Genomic DNA, 25,419 nt, shown 5'->3' with positions numbered 1-25,419 from the left:
GTTTTTTTACCGCTAAGCGTTTTTTGCGCTGAAAAAAACGCATCAATGTGCACAAAAAGTGCGGAATTCATTTAAAATGAATGGGATGCTTCTTCTATATGTTTTTTAAGCGTTTTGACCAGGACAAACACTTCAAAAATGCGGAAAAAACGCTTACGTGGGCACACAGCCTTAAGAAGATCCCTAAGGCTAAGTGCACACGTAACGGAACTCTCACGGAAATTACCGCGAGAGTTCCGGAATTCCAGTCCGCGGGAAAATCGCATTTTAAATTCCCGCGATTTTCCCGCGGAAAAACTAGCATTTTGCAAGCGTAATTAGCTTGCAAAATGCTAGCGTTTCCCAAGCGATCTGTAGCATCGCTTGGAGAACTGATTGACAGGTTGGTCACACTCGTCAAACACAGTGTTTGACAGTGTGACCAACTTTTTACTACTGAGGCCGCCTATGCAGCATCAGTAGTAAAAGATAGGATGTAAAAAAAAATAAAAAATAGTGTTATTCTTACCCTCCGACGTCCCACGCATCCGTTCCCAGTAATCCTTTGCGAAAATGCCCGCGATGACGTCAGTTCTCGCGGGATCGCGACGTCTCGCGGTAATTCGCGATGATGTCGCGCGAATGACCGCGAGACTTCGCGATCCCGCGAGAACGGACGTCATCGCGAGCATTTTCGCAAAGGACTACTGGGAACGGATGCGTGGAGAGAAGCGGGAAGGCTGCGCGGGACGCCGGAGGGTGAGAATAACAATATTTTTTATTTTTAAATTCTTTTTTTTACAGGAATATGGTACCCAAAGCCCGGAGGACAGTCTCCTCTCCTCCGGACCGTGGGTACCATCCGCAAATGTTCTGCTTACTTTCCGCATGGTGTGCACAGCCACATGCGGGAAGTAAGCGGAACAATGCATTCCTATGGGTGCAGGATCGCCGCAATTCCGCAAATTAATGAGCATGCTGCGGTTTTTACCGTGAAGCGATTCCGCCGCGGTAAAAACCGCAGCATTAGCACAGCATTGCGGAATCCCATAGGAATGCATGGGATGCTTATTTTTCGCGTTTTCGCGGCAAAATCGCGCGATTAAAACCGCCGCGGAAATGCAAAAAAAACGCTAAGTGTGAACTCAGCCTTAGTCTTTTTCAGTAGGCTCCACAATCATGGGGAAGACTGCTGACTTGACAGATGTCCAGATGGCAGTCATTGACACACTCCACAAGGACGGTAAGCCGCAAAAGGTTATTGCTAAAGAAGCTGCAGATGGGCAGCCGCGGAGAGGGCCTTCTTGTGCCAGGACAGGGTAAATACGGTTACAAGTTTTAGAGAGCAATCTCTCTCACCAAGTGTCATCTCTCTGACCAACCCTTGAAGCAGGGGTTCTCCGTGCTCCACTGAGCACTGACAAATATAATGACCTTTGCCACCACAGTTCATGCACATGGTGTCTTGATACCTTAGCTGTCACTCTTGTACAGAGTTTGACTCGCTCTACCTGCATCTCTATAGCAGGTGGTGTAGCTTGTAGCAGCAAAGGGCGCAGAGAGGCTGAACCCGACCTGGTAGGGTCCCTGAAAAGAGAAGACACTTGAGCCTGTTAGAGTAAAGAGACATCAATTCTATCAACAAAGTGTATAAGGGCATCCAGCAAGGATGGTAGATCTCTGCCTGCCAAGTCATCCTTAATTTAACTGGACAGACCCTGCCGAAAGGTTGCCACCAGGGCCTCTTCATTCAAGGCCAAATCTACCTCCAGGGTGTGGAAGCATAAGGCATACTGAGCCAAGGTATATGTACCCTGTCTTAGAGTCAGCAGGGATGAGGCAGAAGACAAGGTGCAAACAGGTTCCTCACATACTGCCCAGAACATCTCCAAGAATCTCACAGCATTGCGAGTCCTCCATGTTCCCAAATGGGGTATGATGAAGCCAGGGCTTGCCCAGACAGCAGAGTGAAAAATGAACGCAATCTTGGTATGGTTCGAAGAAAAAAGATGAGCGTGGAGAGTGAAGTTGATCTGACACTGGTTGATGAAACCACGGCTCTCCTTGGGATCTCCATCAAAACAGGACGGAAATGGAAGCTGAAGAATTGCTGCTCCACCAGACACTGGAACTCCAGATGGCTCCCCTGGAAATTATGTCAAAGCTGAGGAAGGAGGCCAGGGTGGAAATAAAGGTGGACAAATCCTGCAGCTGCCAGAAAACCGGGGCTCTTCAGGCCTTGCCCCATATTAGAAAGCAAAAAAGTGTAGGTATCTATATATATAATTGCCTTAAATTGTCCATCATCCACTTCCATCTGGATGTCCTCAAATCCCACAATCCACCGCACCGGAAGTAAGCCAACCGCCATAGTACCACCAGCGGGACACCGTCGGAACCCCCCGCCACCGCCGGACCCCCCCACCGCTGCCGGACCCCCCGCCGCTGGACCCGCTGTCGCTGCTGGACACGCCATCGCTGCTGCTGGACACGCCGCCGCTACCTGCCCACCCGCCTCCGTACAGTCACAGCCGACAGGAAAGACCATGGCTTGCGGCTGTGCTGGAGACGGGGTGTGGGTGCCCTCTGGTTGCGCCACACCCCAGCTCCAGCACAGGCCGCAAGCCGCGGTCTTTCCTGCCGGCTGCCCGCTGCCACCGCCGCCAGGACACCCTGCCGCTGGAACCCCCCGCCGCTGCTGGCCACACCGCCATACCCCCCCGCCGGACCCGCTGCTGCCAATGAGGGGGATATAATGAGGGGGTTATCACACACACATGTACATATACACACATGTACGCACACTCACACACACACACACACATGTACACACACATGTACTCACATACACACACACGTACTCAAATACACACATGTACTCACATATACACACACACATGAATTCACATCTCCAGCACAGGCCGCAAACCACCCTCTTTCCTGCTGACTGTGACTGCACGTTGGTGGGTGGGCAGGCAGCTGCGGGACACACACACTCACGTACTCACACACACACACATGTACTAACACACACACACATGTACACACACATACACACACACGTACTCACACACACACATGTACACACACGCGCACACACATGTACACACACATATACACACACATGTACTCACACACACACGTACCCACACATGTACTCATACACACACGAACTCACATACATACGTACTCACACACACACACTAAACTCCCGATGAGATAGCATCGGGCACACCTCTAGTGCTTAAATATCTGTTTGCTGCCTCAACTAGGAGGGGCTTAGGAGCTTACTGAATACATGTATTCAATGAATTTAATAATATAACAAAATGAGGCCCTACAAATTTTATTTTAATTATTGCATCTTTGACTTATTTTCTATGTAAGGAATCTGTAGTTCTGTATCCAAAAACATAGCTCAGATGAGAAAAAGAATTATTAAGGATATACTGTAGAATCATTTTTAAGGATATACTGTCACTTTAAAATAATAGCACATTTGTAAAAGTTATACTTAATAATATACTACATCATAAATTATTCACATTATCAATATTATCGTGAAATAATCTAATTATTATAATACTTAAAGAGGTGACCTGGACACAAGAATAATATTTTGCATTCCCCATGCATGAGCCCAGCAACCCCTCTGTAACTTTTATTTTACATTTTGAGCTACCCTTTACATCCAGCAGCCAACCCCGCTGTCATGATCCAGCGTGGATCTGACAGTTTAAATGGATAAGTGAACTTTTTTCCTTTGACTAGGTGCCAAAGTGATGTGATTGCCCCCGTTGGCCATTAGAATTATTACACGTGGTGTCGTTCATTCTAAGTTGCCCTGGTGGTGGTGAGTGGTAGTGCACTTTAGTTTCTTTGGATTAGTGCATGTAATTATAATTCAGGTGTGAGGCTCTATAAAAGAGAGCCAGGTGTGTTCAATCACTGTTGGTGATATTGTGTGTTAGTCATTCACAAGGAGGCCTGGGTGAAAGAAGGAGCTGAACATGAGTCCTGCGCAGCCCAGCCAGAGGGGACGAGTGGCAGCTATGTGGTCTGCAGGAAGGGCTGGCATGGCGTGGTGGAGTCGCAGTTTACGGTGTCACCAGGAGGTGCTTGCATGGCTTGGTGGAGTGGCGACGATGGTGAGAGTTGCACTCAGCATGCTGGACTTGGTTGCTGAATACTGGACTCAAGCATGCTGGACTTTTTGACAGAAGCTGGACTCATCTTTGGAACTCTGTTTACTGGGCAGCTGCAACTGGTGGTGGACTCTGCTCCAAGGCTGCACTATGGTGAAGGATCCAGTTATGGTGATGGATCCGGGTGGAGGAGAAGATGCACACAGGTGGTGAGCTCTGTTGCTAGAAGCGTACGCAACAGAGCAAAGCTAAGTGGTGTTTCCCCTGTATTGTCATTTTTCCTCATGTGTGTTTAGTGCAGTGGTGGGATTAGTTTCCGCACCGACCAATTCCCTAGTGAGGGTTTAGGTTCAGAGCGAGCTAGGGTTTTTAGGTTCCTGTGCGTCGCCCGGTGCGGAACCGGCATAGGGAACGTTAGGAGTGCGGGGACACTGGCTCAGGGGAGTACAGGAGGTCTCCACTTCCCCATTCCCTATTGCAGGGCCCACCATTGTTAATGTTACCCAGGTTCCCCTTTATTATTTAAATTCGCCTTACTGGAGGCGGGGTTTCCAGACTACTTTATATATACGTGTAATATCTAAATTCGCCAGTTGGAGGCGGTGTATCCAGCTGCACGTGTTATTATTTAAATTCGCCCCACTGGAGGCGATGTATCCAGGGTCACGTGTGTCATATGGGTTCGCCTTGCGGTAGTGGCTGCGTCCAGTCACACGTGACCGTGACATTATCACCAACCCTACGTTTTTTTTCCTTCTGGTGAGCTTTGGCCATGTGGAGACCTGTGAGTAATTGCTGCCGGGCCTCACTGAGGTGAGTGGGGAGCGGCAAGGTGTGTTAGAGCCGCTGCAGCAGCAGTTATCAGGGTCTGAGGCCTCTGCTCAGGCAACCAGGAAATCAAAATGGCGGCTTTGGCAAATTGCGGGTCTGGCAAAAGCCCCCTTGAGTCGCTGCTGGTGAGCGGGACTTGTTCATACAGGTGGACGTAACCAGACAGGTGGGTGGAGTTGGTGATCCCATGGTGCTGTCTGGGGTTCCCCGAGGTGAAGGGGTACGTCCCTGTAGTGAGCAGTCTGGTGATAGTCCGCGGGGCTCACGCCAAATCTTCTATACCACCGAAGAGGCCGCCCCCTCCTGGTCGTTTGGAGGAAGGCGACCAGCGAGTGTATATTTCCTCCATATTCCTGTCCCCTTCTCCTCCAGGTGTGAGCAGCAGGTGTGCTGCGGGGGAGTAGGGACAAATCTCACCCCTCGCCATTAACCAACCCTGGGAGGCGCAGACCTCATGGTAAAAGGGTTGGAGGGTGGTGTCCCTTGGTGAATAGCAGGGGTGTGAGTGCGGTGACAGCAGGGGGGCGCCTCTGTTGTCGTGTACAGCAGGAGTTCACCAAATATATGACAAACGAATGTGTGCAATAAATGTTCAGGTCCGGACCTGTGTGTGAACGAGAGTGTATGGGTGGCCACCAAAAAAAACCATCACTGGAAGTGTGTTGCGAAGTGTTACCAGCACATACTAAACATTCACATGCATAACCTTGTTCCCCAGGTCGGCACTGTGGAAATGAGTGGTGCCTCCAAAACGAACATTATTGCCAATACCAGCGGTGCGTTTGTCATTAACCTGAAGTGTCAGGTAGTGGTGGGGTGAACTCAGGATCTGGGCGTCCCCGCTGTTGGTGTTTCCCTAATGGGGAGTGGTCTTGAGGGTCCAGAGGCCCCTCATTAAGGAGGGGGTACTGTCATGATCCAGCGTGGATCTGACAGTTTAAATGGATAAGTGAACTTTTTTCCCTTTGGCTAGGTGCCAAAGTTATGTGATTGCCCCCGTTGGCCATTAGAATTATTACATGTGGTGTCGTTCATTCTAAGTTGCCCCGGTGGTGGTGAGTGGTAGTGCACTTTAGTTTCTTTGGTTTAGTGCACGTAATTATAATTCAGGTGTGAGGCTCTATAAAAGAGAGCCAGGTGTGTTCAATCACTGTTGGTGATATTGTGTGTTAGTCATTCACAAGGAGGCCTGGGTGAAAGAAGGAGCTGAACATGAGTCCTGCGCAGCCCAGCCAGAGGGGACGAGTGGCAGCTATGTTGTCTGCAGGAAGGGCTGGCATGGCGTGGTGGAGTCACAGTTTATGGTGTCAGCAGGAGGTGCTTGCATGGCTTGGTGGAGTGGAGACAATGGTGAGAGATGCACTCAGCATGCTGGACTTGGTTGCTGAAAATTGGACTCAAGCATGCTGGACTTTTTGGCAGAAGCTGGACTCATCTTTGGAACTCTGTTTACTGGGCAGCTGCAACTGGTGGTGGACTCTGCTCCAAGGCTGCACTATGGTGAAGGATCCAGTTATGGTGATGGATCCGGGTGTAGGAGAAGATGCACACAGGTGGTGGGCTCTGTTGCTCGGAGCGTACGCAACAGAGCAAAGCTAAGTGATGTTTCCCCTGTATTGTCATTTTCCCTCATGTGTGTTTAGTGCAGTAGTGGGATTAGTTTCCGCACCGACCAATTCCCTAGTGAGGGTTTAGGTTCAGGGCGAGCTAGGGTTTTTAGGTTCCTGTGCATCGCTTGGTGCAGAACCGGCATAGGGAACGTTAGGAGTGCAGGGACACTGGCTCAGGGGAGTACAGGAGGTCTCCACTTTCCTATTCCCTATTGCAGGGCCCACCATTGTTAATGTTACCCAGGTTCCCCTTTATTATTTAAATTTGCCTTACTGGAGGTGGGGTTTCCAGACTACTTTATATATACGTGTAATATCTAAATTCGCCAGTTGGAGGCGGTGTATCCAGCTGCATGTCCTATTATTTAAATTCGCCCAACTGGAGGCGGTGTATCCAGGGTCACGTGTGTCATATGGGTTCGCCTTGCGGTACTCGCTGCATCCAGACACACGTGACCGTGACACCCGCATTGTGTTACTGTTTATGTTCTTGGGATATCCAGACTACATTTACCATGATTCATTGCACAACACATATCCATAATCCCTAGTATATGATGCACCTGCACCCACTCCAAAAAATGCTTCTCAAGCTGCAGGTAAATAACACACGTTTCTAGTGTTCCACAATATAGGAAATCACTAAAATATAAATAAATCCACCGTGCTATGGAAGATGGCCCTGCCGGGCTAAATTACTCATCAAGTAGCCGCTTATGTGAATTATCAACCAATATAAAAAAAAATCTATATAAAATAGTGAATAGGGTAAGTATGGTCATGGTTGTTCACTTGATTGACCACCGATAGCAGCAAATTCAATATATTACAATCATAGTCTCTGCAGAGACCCCTCACATTTCTTATGCAGGAAATCAACCATTCTATAAAGGTTTATCAATTAAATAAGTGTACTGCAGAAAAAAGCATAGTTTGTTTGGTACATGTACATAATAAGGGAAAGTAACAGTGTTACAGTGGAGCTGCGCTGTGGTATTCAGGGTGTCCCAAACAGAGACATACCGGAAGCTGGATTCAGCGCGCTGGAGCAGATGGCATGTGATGTCACACTCTCTCCAAGGTATGGATGCCTGAGGGGGCTGCACTGATACTGTTAGGCTATGGGATTCTCCCACTGCACAGGGTGGATCCCAAGCCTTGTCTGCCTCGTTGTTCTCCCATTCAGACTCGGTCACTGCAGGCGCTGGTGAGCATAGACGTCGGTCCCAGCGTCTAGCTCAAGCTCGTGCTGTACGCTTGGTTGCTGCTGGTTTTCCTGCCAAGTCTTTAGTAACCAATGATGTTCGGGGACAGTCCAGCGATCTGGAGTCTAAGTCCGGAGATCACCATACTGAGCATGTCCGTGAGGTGGCACCTTCACATTGGTGGTTGATCGTCAGCTGCTCTGGTCATGTGGCAGCTCCGGATTGGTCTATGGTCAAAGTCCTGACTGGACTTGAGCCTATTGTATAATAGACTCTCTTAGACGCACGCCGGTGCTCTAGTGTCATTTGTGATTATGTGAGTGGATACGATACCACTCTGTTTGCACGTGGGCCGCTCTTATGGTGGTGACTGTGTGTCTAGGCAGGCAGTGTAGGGTGGGATCTCCCACTTAGCTTAGCTTCTGCCTCTGGTCGTGTGTGTGTAGTTAGCTCAGCTGAGTTTCAGAGCAAGCACAACCAGCCTAGACTTCCCTGGGGGAGCAATAGGGACCATACCTAGCGTCATATTTGCTTTATCCCTGTGACATTTAACAGGGTATTGCACGCAGTGCTCTTTTGTTCAGTACCGCTCGCTGAAGTAACGGAGCTGGGTACTCTGTGTATCGTTCACACTACACTGTGTGATCTAGTAATCGCTCGCTGTCCTGGTTCCGTCATTACTCTATAGCAGCAGTTTTATATCTCTGCATGGTGGACCCCGAGTTGCAATTGCACTTTATGATACAAACCGCCAACCCTAACAGATACCTTATGCGTTTCGGAGAGACTCAATTTCCTTCATCAGAGGGTCTTTCCGAAACGCATAAGGAACCCAGCTTCAGATTTGTCTACATTTATAGCCTGGTTGGTTTCCGGCATAACAAATGTGAGGGGTCTTTGCATAGACTCTGAAGTGAATATTGTGAATGTAATATATTGAGTTTGCTGTTATCGGTGGTCAAACAAGTGAACGATCACATCAAGAGACTAGAAGTAATGAGAATTAAGCCCCGCATATCCATAATTCCCATCCTCACAGCCCACCCACTGCATCTAGTTGGCTGCTGACTTCTGGCCCGCCCACAGCATTGTCCTTAGTTCCCCTTCTCCTCCTCCGCAGACCCTCTTTCCTCTTCTACCTGATTTCTCTGCCACCAGCTCCTCATCCAGCTCCACTCCCTGTCTTTGCAGCCTGTCTCCCTCCATAACCACTACAGCAGTTTGTGAATCAATGCTGTGGACAATAATGTATAACAATGTTATTATATTTATGATTCTTATTTTCATATGTTATTGCCCTTTTTTTCGCTTCAGTTCTGTGAAGAACATGCAGTGGATGGCAGGGGGAACATTCACAGGAGAAGCATTAGATTTTGCCAAGAAAACTTTGCAAGAATCCATACTCACCCATAAAGTTGCAATAGTGTTAACAGATGGTAGATTTGACACTCGAGATAGTAAATCCTTATCTTCGCTTTGTACAGTGCCAAACATGAATGTAAGTAACCTTGTTGTGTAAACAGTATTAGAAATATCATGAATGGGAAAATCACAATGGTGAACTGTGTGTAAAAAAACTTTACTAATGAATGTGATTCTGATTAGTATTCTGATTAGAATATGGCATTTACCAAGAAAGAAGATGTTACTAGGCAGAAAAAATGAAGACTACTCACCTCGTCTGCCTGTTTTGTTACATTGTATCCGTCTTGCTACATTCTGGCTTCTCATAAACACATTTCCTCTCATGTAACTGTAATGGTAACATTGGATGAAAACTCAATAGAGGAAGCTAGTATTTATCGAGAAAAGCAGTTAAAGGAGTTGACCACTACTTGGACACCCCCTTCTCATTCCCCCCACGTTTTGCCCTATTAAATTAAAAAAGCTTATACTCACCTCCTGTGCCACCACCGTTCCAGAGGTGTCGGCACTCACGTTTCTGGTGCTCACGTGATATTGTTATGTCATGTGAGCCATGCGCCCAATCAGAGCTGGTGTCACTGGTCCGCCTTCAGACATAATAAGTAATCAACAGGAAGTGATCGACAGCTCTCACTTTTCCTTGATTACTTATATGTCTGAAGGAGGAGATAATGACACCAGCGCTGATTGGGCGCAGGGCTCACGTGACATAACAATATCACGTGAGCACCAGGAATGCGAGTGAGGATACCGCTGGAGTGGTGCCGGCACGGTAGGCGAGTACAAGCTTTTTACTTTATTTTAATGGGGCAAAACATGAGTGATAAAAATGTGTTGTCCTAGTAGTGGACAACCTCTTTAAAACACTACTAGGAGCAGTTGAGGAGGCGACGATCGTGTTTTTTATTTAATTTTTTTAATTTACAATTTTGTATTAGATTTTGGACTTGAGGATTTTTATGCAGAGCCACAAATAATTCACAAAAAGTCAGCCTATATTGCAAATTTTTTTCTTATTTAAAGGGAGGCTCACAGAATGATAAATGACAATTTGGGTAGAGACTCATGGTGTGATGGTCGTGTAGAAGGAGCAAGATCAAAAAAAGTCAATCAAATATTTCAGTGTATTCCAAAACAATTATTGAGTGCTTCATATTTGACTTTTGATGTTGGTGAAAACATGAAACAGGGGTGAACTTTCCCAGGAGTGGCCGGCCAACCAAAATTACCCCAAGAATGCAGCAGCGTCTCTTCTAAGAGATCACAAAAGACTCCAGAACAACATCTAAAGAACTGCAGGCCTTACTTGCCTTAGTTAAGGTCAGTGTTCATGACTCCACCATAAGCAAGAGACTGAGCAGAAATGACCTGCATAGCAGAGTTCAAAGACGAAAATCACTCCTGAGCAATAAAAACGTAAAGGCTAGTCTCAGTTTTGCCAAAAACATCTTGATTATCCCCAAGACTTTTGGAAAGATGTGTGTATTAAGTAACCCAGCATTTCAAAAAAAAAAAAAACATCATACCAATAGTAAAATATGGTGGTGGTAGTGTGATGGTCTGGGGCTGTTTTGCTGCTTCAGGACCTGGAAGACTTGCTGTGGTAAATGGAACCATGAATTCTGCTGTCTACCAAAAAATCCTGAAGGAGAATGTCCGGCCATCAGTTCGTGACCTCAAACTGAAGCACACTTGAGTTATGCAGCAGGATAATGATCCAAAACACACCAGCAAGTCCACCTCTGAATGGTTTAAGAAAAACAAAATTAAGACTTTGGCGTGGCCTAGTCAAAGTCCTGACATTAATCCGATTAATATGCTGTGGCATGATAAATAGGCGGTTCATACTCGGAAACCCTCCAATGTGGCTGAACTACAATATTTCTGTAAATATGTGTGGGCAAAAATTTCTCCGTAGCGTTGTAAGACTCATTGCCAGTTATCGCAAATGCTTGATTGCAGTTGTTGCTGTTAAGAGTGGCCCAACCAGTTATTAGGTTTAGGGGGCAATCACTTTTTCACACAGGGCCTTGTAGGTTTGGATTATTTTTCCCTTAACCCCTTCACCACCTTGGGCTTTTCCATTTTTGAGATTCCATTTTTTGCTTCTCTTCTTCCAAGAGCCATAACTTTTTGATTTTTCAATGTGGCCAAGTGAGGGCTTGTTTTTTTGTGAAATGAGTTGTACTTTTGAATGACACTATTGGTTTTGCCATGTAGTGCACTGGAAACCGGGAACACAATTCAAAATGCGGTGAAATTGCAAAACAAAAACTGCAATTCCACAATTGTTTTTTATTTTGTTTTTTACCATGTTCACCAAATGCTAGAACTGACCTGCCATTATGATTCTCCAGGTCATTGTGAGTTTGTAGATACCTAACACGTCTGGATTTTATTTTCATCACTTAAATAAAAAGAAACTTAAAGATGTAAAAAATAAAAAAAAAGCCGCCATTTTCCGAGAACCGAAGCCTCTCCATTTTTCGTGATCTGGGCTAGGGGAGGGCTTATTTTTTGCGTTCCGAGCTGATGTTTTTATTGATACCATTTTGGTGTAAATACAATTTTTTGATCGCCCATTATTGGATTTTAATGCAATGTTGCGGTGACCAAAAAAAGTTGTAATGGTGTTTTGCTTTTTTTTTCCTCATTACGCCGTTTACCGATCGGATTAAATCTTTTTATACATTGATAGATCGGGCGATTTTGATCGCGGCGATACCAAATATGTGTATTTTTTTATTTTAATTTTATTGTTTAATTTTGATTGGGGCATATGGGAGAGGTGATTTAAAGTTTTATATTTTTTAATTTTTTTTAGAAACTTTATTTTTTTTACTTTTCACTTGCTTCAGCAGTCTATATGGGAGATTAGAAGCTGTGAACATCCAATCACCTGTGCTACGCAGAGCAGTGCTTCAGCCCTGCTCTGTGTAGCTAAAATGATCACCTGCTATGAGCACCGGCCGCTCGGCTGTGCTCATAGCTATCCTGTAATGCAACCACAGGAGTCTCCTGCAGATCCTGCGTTGTCACGCAAACCCATCGGCAACTCGCGGTTATGTGACACGGGCGCCGATGAGCGAGGTTTGTGACACACTTCCGGCGCAATTATGTTAAATGCTGCTGTCAGAGATTGACAGCGGCATTTAACATGTTAACCGCCGCGCGCAGATCGCGATTCCACTTGTGGCTGTTAGGGGCACATGTTAGCTGATGAAATCAGCTAATATGTGCCGGAAGACTCGCAGGCTCATCACCGGAGCCTGCAGCAAACATGGGGAGGTAACGTAAGACGTACCTATACATCTAAGGTCGGAAAGGGGTTTATAATAAAGACCTTCATTTAAAAACTGCATTTTGTGTTTACTTGTGTTACCTTTGTCTAATATTTAAATTTATTTGGTGATTACAAACATTTAAATGTGACAAACATGCAAAAGAATAGGAAATCGGGAAGGGGCAAACACTTTTTCACACAACTGTATTGGACCTTTGCAGTCCAATAGCTCAACATAATGCACAATTCTACCCGCATTGGAGATGATAGTGGTCCCCTTATCTCTTGAGCCCCTGTGCAACTAAATAGTTTGGACCAATGGTATGTTCGCCTCTGTCGCCAGGTAATATATTCATGGATATTAAGCTAAAATGCTTTTGATTGATACTGATTCTATCACATTACACCTTACAACCTTCCTGTGCCTTGTAGTTGTGCGGTATTGTACCCACTGTATGAAGTGACGTGTACCAGGGTTATTTTTTCACAGGTGGTAGGCATTGGTGTAGGAGACCTATTTAAGCGAACACCACATATGAAGGCCTTACAAGAAATCACCTGCCATGGGACCAGGGCACAGGGAATGCAGGTGTTGATTACAGAATATGAAGATCTGCTTGATGAGACCACCCTGCATAACATTACAAGATATACTTGTAAAGGTTGTAAAGGATTCCAACATGCTATCTTGGTCTTATATAATAGTCTTGTAAAATGTGTACCCTCTTTATAATGTTTCTGCTTTTTTTCCAGATTCCACATGTCCAGAGTTTATATGTCAAGGTAATCATCCCCACAGCTTAAAAAATTCTTAAAAAACATGGCCCTATATATGTAGAATACATTGTCGTTGTCTGATGCTATGGTAAACAGCACTTTTTATAACTGCCATGTTTCAGTTGTATTTCTTGATATGTATATGAATTCCAATGCTTAGATTAACAGTGGGTCTCCCTACCCCAGCTTCCAGCTGTACAGGGATCTGTGAGTCTGTAAGTTCAGGTTGTGAGACCCAGTCAGAGCAGCAAATGCTATCTGTATATGGAGCTGGAGCATGACATATGCAGGTATTCTAGGCAGTTGTTGAAATAATTGAGTCAGTCACAGCTCAAATTTTGTGTGCAGCTCCATGCACTTGTAGGGAAGTGGACTGACCCATGGACCTGTCTGAAAAGGAACAGTGAATGGAAAATGTGCAGTAAACATACTTGAAGTTAATTTGTATATACATGTGTGGAGACAGCTAAAAATAGTGAAAGATGTGAAGTACTGGGTTTTGGCCACTAGGGGGAGACAAAGAACAGCAGGAAAAGGAGACGGTGCAGTACTAAGGTTTGGCCACTAGAGGGAGACAGAAGAAAGCAGGGAAAGGACTTAACAGCAGCTAATGCTAAAGAAACCGCAAAGTCATGGTGGGTGGAGTTACGGGGACTCGAGAGGGGAATTCCCAGGAAGGGGAATAAAAGAGAGAGAGAGAGCGCGAGTCCAGGCAAGCCAGTCCAGGACGAGGAGTTCAGCTGAGTAAGAGACTGAAGGAGGAAGAGACTGAAAGATGAAGAGCTCTGGAGAGGACTGGAAGGAGAGACAGTCAGGGGGGTGGCCCTGACAGGATAGCCGCAGGACAGAAGACGTCCGGGGTTACCAGACGGACGGATTCGGACGGGCGAAGCGCTGTGGTGGTAGGCCTAGGGCAGTCACAGTGATAGAACCGCGAGGAATGTCACTTTAGGAAAGAGAAGAAGGTGCAGGGTACCCGGGCCTGTGTGTACGGAAGCTGTCATGTTGCTGTGGTCATCGGGAGGAAGGCCAATAAAGAGGACCTTTTGAACGTACACCAGTTTCTGCCTCTAGTCTGTTCGCGGTGAAAAAGGGACCACCCCCAGTCGGCGCACATTACTACGCACTCATCCACATTGCGAACAGGTGCAAGAATTATCTGCCATGGCAAGTACTATTCTCATCCTTAAAACAGACCAGAATAGTGCATGCTGCAAGTTTTTAAATATGGACCTAAGGTCTACCTGCATTAACACGTAAGGTAACATTAGTCATTGTGCAATCCATGTGCAGTCTGTTGTGCACTCTGATACCGTCTGTACCCGACCTTAGTTAAAGAGGTTGTCCACTATTTTAACACTGATGGCCTACCCTTAGGATAGATCATCAATGTCTGACCGGCCGGGGGTGCGACACCTAGCAACCCCGCCGATCAGCTGTTCTCGGTACCAGCCTGAAGGACTTAGTAGACGAAGCAGCTCGATAACTGACAGTGGCCGCGGCCTTGTACTGCTCATCCTTCCCTGTTGATTTGAATCGCTGATAAGAGAAAGATGTTTATCGTGCACACGGTGATGATAGGCGTTGATGGAAATGGGTGGTCCTCAATATATAGCAGAGGAAGAAACAACCGCACTCTCATGAATTCAACAATGATGTGTTTTTTTATTCATGCAATACAATTCATATAGTGGGCATAAAGATGTGAAGATTATTGCAAAAAACCTAGACATTTCTACCCTTCCTGGGTCTTTTTCATATAGTCGCTGTGCCAGAATGTGGTGAGGGTAGGATGAATGCATGCAGTGTATGGCTAACACAAACCTTTAATCACATTCAGTGTGCGTTTTTCTTACCCTGCTCCACATTCTGGCGCATCGACTATATGAAAAAGACCGAGGGGACTTCTGGGAGCAAGGCATCTTGCAAGGCTGCTTTTTACTAGTGATGGGCAGTCTGACTTTTTGGAGATCTGGTTCACTCGGCTCCGCTCACCACTTTTTGGCTCAAAAAATGGCTCTTCTTGCAAATAGTACTACTTTTTTCACTGTTATCATTCCAGTTCCTTGACTGTAAAGCAAGTGAATCATTATACACCTGTATAGGCATCTAGTGAAGCAGTACAGATGCTTTATAGCATTATCTCCTCAGATTGTAAGCTCCTGTGCACAGGACGCTCACTCCTCGTTTGTATTGCTGACCTGTGTTACTTTCTAATATCTTATATTGTTTATACATGTCCTTTCTGAATTAGTCAGTGCTGTGATAAGTGCTGGCACTGTATAAGATTATAATTCTTATAGGGAACCTGTCACCATGAATAACCCTGCAAATACGGGGTTAATGTACAGGTTAGCAGCGTTATGATGCTGTCTGGCACCTGCACGCAGCCAAATGCAGCGGGGAGAAAATTATCTTTATTCGCCCCACCAGCATTCGGGATTCAGTCATGGAAGCGGGGGCAGCACTGGTTCAGTCACGGTTTGAGCATACAGAGCAGCCCCTGTGACCGCGCCGTCGGCCCTGACTGACACTCCCTCTACATTGAGGCTCAGCTGTCAGTCAGGGCCGATGGCGCGGTTACAGCAGTCTCTCTGTAACAAAGCGGTGACTGAATCAGTGCCACCCCCACCCCTTGGCTGAATACTGAATGCTGGTGGGGAGAATAAAGAAAATTTTCTGCCCGCTGATTTCGACAGTGTGCGGGCAGCATAATAACAGTGTTAACCTGCAGAATAACCGTATATCAGGAGACAGGTTCCCTTTAAAGTTAAATACTTGGAGAAGCGTTCCAGGCATTGGTCTTGCAGAGCAACTACGATATGTGCACCACACCCACACACAGTTCAAACTATGCAAGAAAAGCATATTGAATAGTAAAATTAGTTTTTCAACTTAGCTTGGGACAAAAATGTCTAAATGCTTCCAACTTTTCCTGCTGGTCGTACCCAGCACTACAATTCCCAGCAAGTTAAACAGAATCTGGCATGCAACACTAATTACATGCTAACTTTAGTTACAGTGAAGTTACAGTAAAAATCATTGAAGTAGTATTGCATGTAGAACAGGTTTAAAGAGGTTGTCCACAACTTTAACATTGATAGCCTAGTGTTAGGATGGGTCATAAATGTCTGATCGATGGTGGAGCGACACCCGGCTGATCAGCTGTTCTCAGCGATGGTGGTGCAACACCCGACACGCCCGTCGATCAGATGTTCTCGGTGATCGTGGCACAACACCCATAACCCCCACTGATTAGCTATTCACTGTGTTCGCTTTTGCCAGAACTGACCAGTTACAGAGCTGCTCCGTCTTCTCATAGTGGCCGTGGCCGGGTATTGCACATCCGCCTCATGTTCAAATCAATAAAGGGATGTTGTGCAATACCCGGCCACAGCCACTATACAGTAGACTTAGCGGCTAAGTAAATGAGCAGTTCCAGTGGCTGCTATCACTGAGAACAGCTGATCAGGGAGTGTGCAACAAGAGGTGGACGATGATGAGGCACAACTGCCAGCAAGTCAGGAGGAGGACCAGGGTGCGGAAGTGGAAGCTGAGGTGGTGGATGATATAGTAACTGACCCAACCTGGCAGGAGGACATGTAAAGCAAGGACAGCAACACACAGGGGGAAGGAGGCATAGCACCCCAACAGGCAGGAAGCATTGTGGTGGCCGCAGACAGAAGGCAGGTAACCATTCCTCGTAAAACCAACACGATGGAAGTTGGCAGTACAACTGGTAGGTCTTCCCGAGTCTGGTTGTTTTTTTAAAGACTCTGCCAATAACCCCAAACAGGCCATTTGCACCACCTGCCATGCTCGCATCAGCAAGGGTAGCAAAACTAACAGCCAGACCACTACCAGCATGATCAGGCACATGGCAGCAAAGCACCCAACTTTATGGGCCAAACCCCAGGAACAGTGTCTGTGGGTGAAATCACTGCTTCTTCCACTGTTGTGCGTGCAAGCCAATTCTCTGTCCACGGTGCTTGCAAAGATGCCTCCTGCCCTGCACCTGTCGTTGCCCACACTCAACTACCACCATCATAAAGCATGTCCTTTTCCCAGCGCAGCCTTCATTTGTCCATACCCCAGTCAATGGAACGCAAGTGTAAATACGCAGCCAGTGCCCAAAAGGTCACAGTACTAAATTCACACATTTCTCATCTGCTTGCGGTCGAAATGTTGCCTTGTAGGCTTGTGGAGATGGAAGCTTTCTGCAACCTGATGGCGGCGGCAGTCCCAAGGTACTCGGTCCCCAGCCGCTACTATTTCTCTTGGTGTGCTGTCACGGCATTACACCAGCACGTGTCTCTCAACATTACTCATGCCCTGAACAATGCTGTTACTGGGAAAGTCTATCTAACCACGGATACATGGACAAGTGCTTGTGGGCAGGGACGCTACATCTCGCTGATGGCACACTGGGTTAACATAGTGGAAGCCAGGACCCAGACGGACCTTGGAATGGAACACATCCTCCCGATGCCAAGGATTGCAGGCCCTACGTCAATCAGGGTTGCCCCACAGTCTAAAGCTCCTGCACCTCCTCTTCAGCCTCCATCTCTGAAATGAGCACATCAGTCACAAGCTGGAAACATTGCAGCACTGCCTCAGCCAAGCGTCAACAGGCTGTACTGAAGCTAATATGCTTAGGTGACAAACCACACAATGCTGAAGAGTTGTGGACAGCTCTGAAAGAGCAGGCAGATCTGTGGCTGACACCGCTGAAACTACAGCAAGGCCTGGTCATGTGTGACAATGGCCGGAACCTGGTCGCGAGTCTGAGGCTAGGCAAGCTCACACACTTACCATGCCTAGCCCATGTGCTTAACGTCGTTGTTCAACGTTTTCTCAAAAGCTACTCAGAGCTGCCGGACCTGCTTGTGAAAGTATGCCGTCTGTGTGCCCATTTTCGAAAGTCAGCTCCAGCTTCCGCCGCCCTTGCCGTGCTTCATCAGCGTTTGCAGCTTCCGGCTCATCAACTGGTGTGTGATGTCCCCCCGCGTGGAACTCTACACTGAATATGTTGTAAAGGATTTGTGAGCAGAAGAGGGCAGTTGTTGACTACCAGCATCAACAAGGCTGTCGTTATTCAGGTCAGACACCACACATAAGACCTCAGGAGAGGACATGGATGTCAGACATATTTACCATCCTCCAAAATTTTGAGGAATCCACCAAGATAGTGAGCGGAGATGACGCCATAATTAGCATCACCATCCCACTTCTCTGCATTCTAAAAAGCTCTCTGCTCACAATGAAAGAGGATGCATTGCAGGCGGAGCATGAGGACATGGAGCAAGGAAGCATACAGGGTAATTACACACAGACCAGACTCATGTCATCCCAACGTGGATGGTTGAGAATGAGGAAGAGGATGAAGAACAGGAGCTACTTTCATGCGCTATAGACGATACTACAAGCACAACTGTCATACCGTCTGTTCAGCGTGGATGGCCTGAGGACAGGGAGGAGGAGGACACCATGGTCAGTCATCCTGTTGGTGAGGACACGGAAGGCTTGCCTGTTACCAGTCTGGCATGCATGGCTGACGTTATCTTGTGCTGCCTTTCCCGTGACCTTCACATTATGAAAATTTACAGTGACACTCATTACTGGTTAGTGACACTTCTAGACCCACGCTACAAGGAGAACTTTCAATCTCTTCTTCCAGAGACCGGTCTATTAAAATGGTGCAGTACGAAAGGGCCCTTGTTGCGGAATTATTAAAAAAAATTCCCATCTGAAAACGCTGGTGGCAGACGTCACAGTTCATTGGACAACCAAGGAGTACAGGTGAGGGAGACACAGCTCCAATCCAGCAGAAGCAGGGGAACACTGGCAAGGTTCTGGGAGAGTTTTCTCAGACCCTCCTATCGCCCTGGCCCAGAGGCGCAGGGTAATGTCACAAGGAATGGAATGTTTTGGAAGATGATGAGGGAGTACCTTGATGACCATACCAACGCCCTCCGTGATTCCTCTGTGCCTTTTAATTATTAGGCATTAAACTGGACACGTGGCATGAACTGGCTCTTTACACCTTAGAGGTCCTGGCCTGTCCTGCTGCTAGCGTTTTGTCAGAGCGGGATTTTAGTGCCGCTGGAGGAATTATAACTGATAAGCGCATTCACCTGTCAACAGAAAATGCAGACAGGCTGACTCTTACAAAAATGAACAGGGGCTGGATTGGGCCAGACTTCTCTACACCACCAAATGATAACAGCGAAACATAACTGCCAATACAGTATCTTTTTTGGGAGTTGTATTCACATGCACCTCTTCACACCCACATGTGGGTATACGCTTCCTGATTTTGGCTATTTGGTGTCATCCTCCTCCTTCTCCTCATCCTCATCATCCACCACCACTAGAACACGAGGGTGAATGTGATCTGTGATGCTACAGCCACTCTAGTTTTTTGAAAGGGTGTTTATTATGCCCATTAAATTTAAAAAAACATGTACCCCCAGGGGCAAATGTTTGTCAGCCCACACACTTAGTGTATGGGCATTCCAAGTATAGGAGACCCGCTCCTTTATAATGGGAACTTTTTTATGAGGCCTTCCTCCACGTCTCTTTCAAGGGGCATTTGAGTGCCTCCTAATTTTTGGCAGCTCTTGAATTCAATGCATAGGCTAACAGTATGGCGGAACCAAATGAATAATGGTTTTCCTGTGGCCATCCAGTACGTGCGTTCAAAGGCTTATTGGGGTGCATGTATCTTTGGTGCAGGGCGGGCCTTGCATTCAATGCATAGGCCAACAGCATGGCAGAACCAAAAGAATAATGTGAACTTAGTTTTCCTGTGGCCATCCAGTACGTGGGTTCAAAGGCTTATTGGGGTGCATGTATCTTTGGTGCAGGGCGGGCCTTGCATTCAATGCATAGACTAACAGTATGGCAGTACCAAAAGAATAATGTGAACTTAGTTTTCCTGTGGCCATCCAGTACGTGGGTTCAAAGGCTTATTGGGGTGCATGTAACTTTGGTGCAGGATGGGCCTTGCATTCAATGCATAGGCCAACAGCATGGCAGAACCAAAAGAATAATGTGAACTTGGTTTTCCTGTAGCCATCCAGTATGTGGGTTCAAAGGCTTATTGGAGTGCATGTAACTTTGTGGCAGGGCAGGCCTTGCATTCAATGCAAAGGCAAACACTATGGGAGACCCACTTCCTTCTAATGGGAACATTTGTGTCATGAGGCCCTCAAGTACATCTGTTGAAAGTCTTATTGTGGTGCGTATTACTTTGGTGCAGGGCAGGCCTTGCATTCAATGCATAGGCTAACAGTATGGCATTACCAAAAGAATAATGTGAACTTGGTTTCCTGTGGCCATCCAGTACGTGGGTTCAAAGGCTTATTGGGGTGCATGTAATTTTGGTACAGGACGGGCCTTGCATTCAATGCGTAGGCTAACACTATGGCAGTACCGAAAGAATAATGTGAACTTGGTTTTCCTGTGGCCTTCCAGTTCGTATGTTAAAAGGCTTATTGGGGTGCATGTGACTTTGTTGCAGGGCAGGCCTTGCATTCAATGCAAAGGCAAACACTATGGGAGACTCACTTCCTTCTAATGGGAACATTTGCGTCATGAGGCCCTCAAGTACATCTGTTGAAAGTCTTATTGTGGTGCGTGTTACTTTGGTGCAGGGTAGGCCTTGCATTCAATGCATAGGCTAACAGTATGGCAGTACCAAAAGAATAAGGTGATCTTGGTTTTCCTGTGGCCATCCAGTATGTGGGTTTAAAGGCTTATTGGGGTGCATGTAACTTTGTGGCAGGGCAGGTCTTGCATTCAATGCATAGGCTGACAGTATGGCAGTACCAAATGAAAAATAATGGGAACTTTGGTTTCATGTGCACATCCAGTACGTCTGTTCCAAGGGTGTGTGTAACATTGGGGCAAGGCAGTCCTTGCATTCAATGCATAGGCAAACACTATGGGAGACTCACTTTCTTATAATGGGAACATTTTTTTCAGGAGGCCCTCCTGTACGTCTCATGAAAGGGGTTTTGGGGGTCCGTCCTAATTTTGGGCAGCCCAGCCACTCAATGCATAGGCAATAACAGTATAGGAGACCCACTGTTTTATAATGGCCCTTTAAGTGATGAGCAAGTATACTCGTTGCTCGGGTGATCTCCGAGTATTTGGAAGTGCTCGGAGATTTAGTTTCTATTGCCACAGCTGCATGATTTGCGGTTACTTGACAGCCTGAATACATGTGGGGATTTCCTAACAAACAGGTATTCCTCACATGTATTCAGGCTATCAAGTAGCTGCAAATCATGCAGCTGCGGTGACAGAAACTAAATCTCCGAGCACTTCCAAATACTCGGAGACCACCCGAGCATGCTCGGGGAAACCGGAGCAATGAGTATACTCGCTCATCACTAGTCAGCATTCCACAAGCTAAGAAAACTACATATTACCTGTGGATAGAAATCACAGCTAAGACATGAATGGTGGCTGCATGCTGTCTCCCCTCAACCCGACGCGCGTTTCGTTGATGCTTCTTCTTGGTGCGTGATTTCTATCCACAGGTAGGTGCAGGGAAGGAGCCCCTGGTCCCGGGACACCTGACAACAGAGTCATGACAATTATACCCTAGCAATTCCACTTCCCTACCCCTAATTCAAAACCCTAACTTCCAACGTGGACAATCTCATCATACTTTTTTCGTTTGATATGAAATGGTACTTAGATCTATTGATATTTTATTAGATCATTCACATTGACGGATACTAACCATTTCAGAGCTTAATTCTAAATACCCCAAAATCTCTATTGCATTCTTCCCCTAGCTACAGTGCCTTGCAAAAGTAATCGGCCTCCTGGAACTTTTCAACCTTTTCCCATATATCATGCTTCAAACATAAAGATACCAAATGTACATTTTTGGTGAAGAATCAACAACAAGTGGGACACAATTGTGAAGTTGAACGAAATGTATTGGATATTTTAAATTTCTGTGGAAATACAAAAACTGAAAAGTGGGTCGTGCAATATTATTCGGCTCCTTTAGTTTCTGTGCAGCAAACTCACTCCAGAAGTTCTTTGTGGATCTCTGAATGATCCAATGTGATCCTAAATGACTAATGATGATAAATATAATCCACCTGTGTGTAATCAAGTATTCGTATAAATGCACCTGCTCTGTGATAGTCTCAGGGTTCTGTTTGATGCACAGAGAGCATCATGAAGACCAAGGAACCCAACAGGCAGGTCCGTGATACTGTTGTGGAGAAGTTTAAAGCCGGATTTGGATACAAAATGATTTCCAAAGCTTTAAACATCCCAAGGAGCACTGTGCAAGCGATCATATTGAAATGGAAGGAGTATCATATGACTGCAAATCTACCAAGACCCGGCTGTCCCTCTAAACTTTAATCTCAAGCATGGAGAAGACTGATCAGAGATGCAGCCAAGAGGCCCATGATAACTCTGATGAACTGCAGAGATCTACAGCTGAGGTGGGACAGTCTGTCCATAGGACAACAATCAGTCGTACACTGCACAAATCTGGCCTTCATGGAAGAGTGGCAAGAAGAAAGCCATTTCTCAAAGATATCCATAAAAAGTGTCGTTTAAAGTTTGCACCAAGCCACCTGGGAGACACACCAAACATGTGGAAGAAGGTGCTCTGGTCAGATGAAACCAAAATCGAACTTTTTGGCAACATTGCCAAATGATATGTTTGGCGTAAAGGCAACACAGCTCATCACCCTGAACACACCATCGCCACTGTCAAACATGGTGGTGGCAGCATCATGGCTTGGGCCTGCTTTTCTTCAGCAGGGACAGGGAAGATGGTTAAAATTGATGGGAAGATGGATGGAGCCAAATACAGGACCATTGTTGAAGAAAACCTGTTGGACTGGGAAGGAGATTTGTCTTCCAACAAGACAATGATCCCAAACATAAAGCAAAATCTACAGTGGAATGGTTCACAAATAAACGTATCCAGGTGTTAGAATGGCCAAGTCAAAGTCCAGACCTGAATCCAATCGAGAATCTGTGGAAAGAGCTGAAAACTGCTGTTCACAAACGATCTCCATCAAACCTCACTGAGCTCGAGCAGCTTGCCAAGGAAGAATGGACAAGAAGTCTCTTGATGTACAAAACTGATAGAGACATACCCCAAGTGACTTGCAGCTGTAATCGCAGCAAAAGGTGGCGCATCAAAGTATTAAGTTAAAGGGGCCGAATAATATTGCACGCCCCACTTTTCAGTTTTTGTATTTCCACAAAAATTTAAAATAACCAATAAATTTCATTCAACTTCACATTTGTGTCCCACTTGTTGTTGATTCTTCACCAAAAATTTACATTTGGTATCTTTATGTTTGAAGCATAATATGTGGGAATAGGTTGAAAAGTTCCAGGGGGCCGAATACTTTCACAAGGCACTGTATATTTTATGTGTTTTTATAATCTGAAAAATGTTAATAAAAACATTCTTTGGAAAAAAAAATAGAAAAAGACCTTGGATAGGGTGGAAACGTCCAGATTTGTTGCAATAATCTTCACGTCTTTGTGCCCACTACAATATATGAATTGTATTGCACGAATAAAAAGCCACTTTATTTTTTACTTCAAGAATCCATAAGAGTGCGGTTGTTTCTTCCTCTGCTATCCTAAGGATCAGTCATCAATGTTAAAGCAGTGGACAACCTCTTTAAGATTGCTTTTGATTTTTTTGCAGTTGAGTTCGATGAACCCACTGACATCGTATTCCTGATGGACGGCTCCAGCAGTGTTGGCTACAACAACTTTGAAAAAGTAAAAGAATTTGTAAAGATCACAACTTCTAAGATCCTCTCTGAAGGCATGAACCTCAACAGAATGCTACGACTGGCTGTGATTCAGTACAGCAATACTGGGACACAAAGGCTTGAAGTACCTTTAACTGACAACTTAGAGGATGCAATGTCCAATTTGTCTAATGTTACATATATAGATGAGTCCACAGACCTACCAGATGCTTTAAAGTACCTGCGGAAGTATTTCAGTAGCAGTGGGAGACCCAATGTAAAGAGAAAAGTTATAATATTTTCTGATGGTAAATCTTCAGGGATTGCCCAAAACCAGATTGCGGCGCAGGCAGCAGCAACCTTAAATCCCACGACTGAACTGTTTGCAGTAACTGTCGGCACCTTTTATGAAATTGGCATTTGTCAGTTAGTGAGCGGAAAGATAAATAGCTTCAATTTTGATTCAATTGAGAATAAAGTTTTCCGTGTCTCCGAATATAACGATCTACCAAGAAGAGGCACCTTACAAAGCTTTTTAAAGAAAATCACATGAACTTTTACATGTTCATTACTTGTATTTGTGATTTGTGTAGAGAAAACAGCAATGGCTTAAAAATAAAGAATGTCTTGAATATAGAAATATGTTTTGTCCTTTTTGAAAGTAGTATTTTATACTGTATAATGATCCCATTTTAGCACAATATTCAAATTTTCCTACCTAAAAACAATGGAGAGGTCTGTAATTTTTATCGTAGGTACACTTCAACTGTGAGAGACAGAATCTTAAAAAAAAAATCCAGATATCACATTGTATGATTTTTACATAATTAATTTGCATTTTATTGCATAAAATAAGTATTTAATACAATAGAAACACAGAACTTAATATTTGATACAGAAACCTTTGTTTGCAATTACAGAGGTCAGACGTTTCCTGTAGTTCTTGACCAAGTTTGCACACACTGCAGCAGGGATTTTGGCCCACTCCTCCATACAGATCTTCTCCAGATCTTTCAGGTTTCAGGGCTGTCACTGGGTAACATTGAGTTTCAGCTCTGTCTAAAGATTTCCTATTGGGTTCAGGTCTGGAGACTGGCTAGGCCACTCCAGGACCTTGAAATGCTTTTATGGAGCCAATCCTATAGTTGCCTTTAGCTGTGTGTTTCAGGTCATTGTCATGCTGCAAGACCCAGCCATGATCCATATTCAATACTCTTACTAAAGGAAGGAGGTTGTTGGCCAAAATCTTGTGATACATGACCCCATCCATCCTCCCTTTAATACGGTGCAGTCATTCTATCCCCTTTGCAGAAAAGCACCCTCAAAGTATGTTTCCCCACCATGCTTCATTTTTGGGACGGTGTTCTTGGGGTTGTACGCATCTTTTTTCTTCCTCCAAACACGGCG

At 45.6% G+C, this 25,419-nt stretch overlaps 1 protein-coding gene across 1 annotated transcript in view; it reads left to right on the top strand.

The window, feature by feature from the left end:
• Positions 1 to 24,633, top strand: part of LOC141084500 (collagen alpha-1(VI) chain-like) — a 29,555-nt gene extending 4,922 nt beyond the window's left edge. The window contains exons 3-6 of the mRNA XM_073569242.1: positions 9,085 to 9,268; positions 12,969 to 13,140; positions 13,232 to 13,261; positions 23,964 to 24,633. Of these exons, the coding sequence (XP_073425343.1) occupies positions 9,085 to 9,268; positions 12,969 to 13,140; positions 13,232 to 13,261; positions 23,964 to 24,565 (988 nt within the window). The 3' untranslated portion in view covers positions 24,566 to 24,633. The remainder of the gene's footprint in view (positions 1 to 9,084; positions 9,269 to 12,968; positions 13,141 to 13,231; positions 13,262 to 23,963) is intronic.
• Positions 24,634 to 25,419: the final 786 nt, after the last annotated feature.

The sequence above is a fragment of the Dendrobates tinctorius genome, unplaced genomic scaffold (genome assembly GCF_039654945.1).
Source record: "Dendrobates tinctorius isolate UK_male_01 unplaced genomic scaffold, ASM3965494v1 ptg000005l, whole genome shotgun sequence".
Lineage (NCBI taxonomy): Eukaryota > Metazoa > Chordata > Amphibia > Anura > Dendrobatidae > Dendrobates > Dendrobates tinctorius.
Note: the sequence above shows the minus strand (reverse complement) of the source record. Positions and strands in the feature narration are given on the sequence as shown.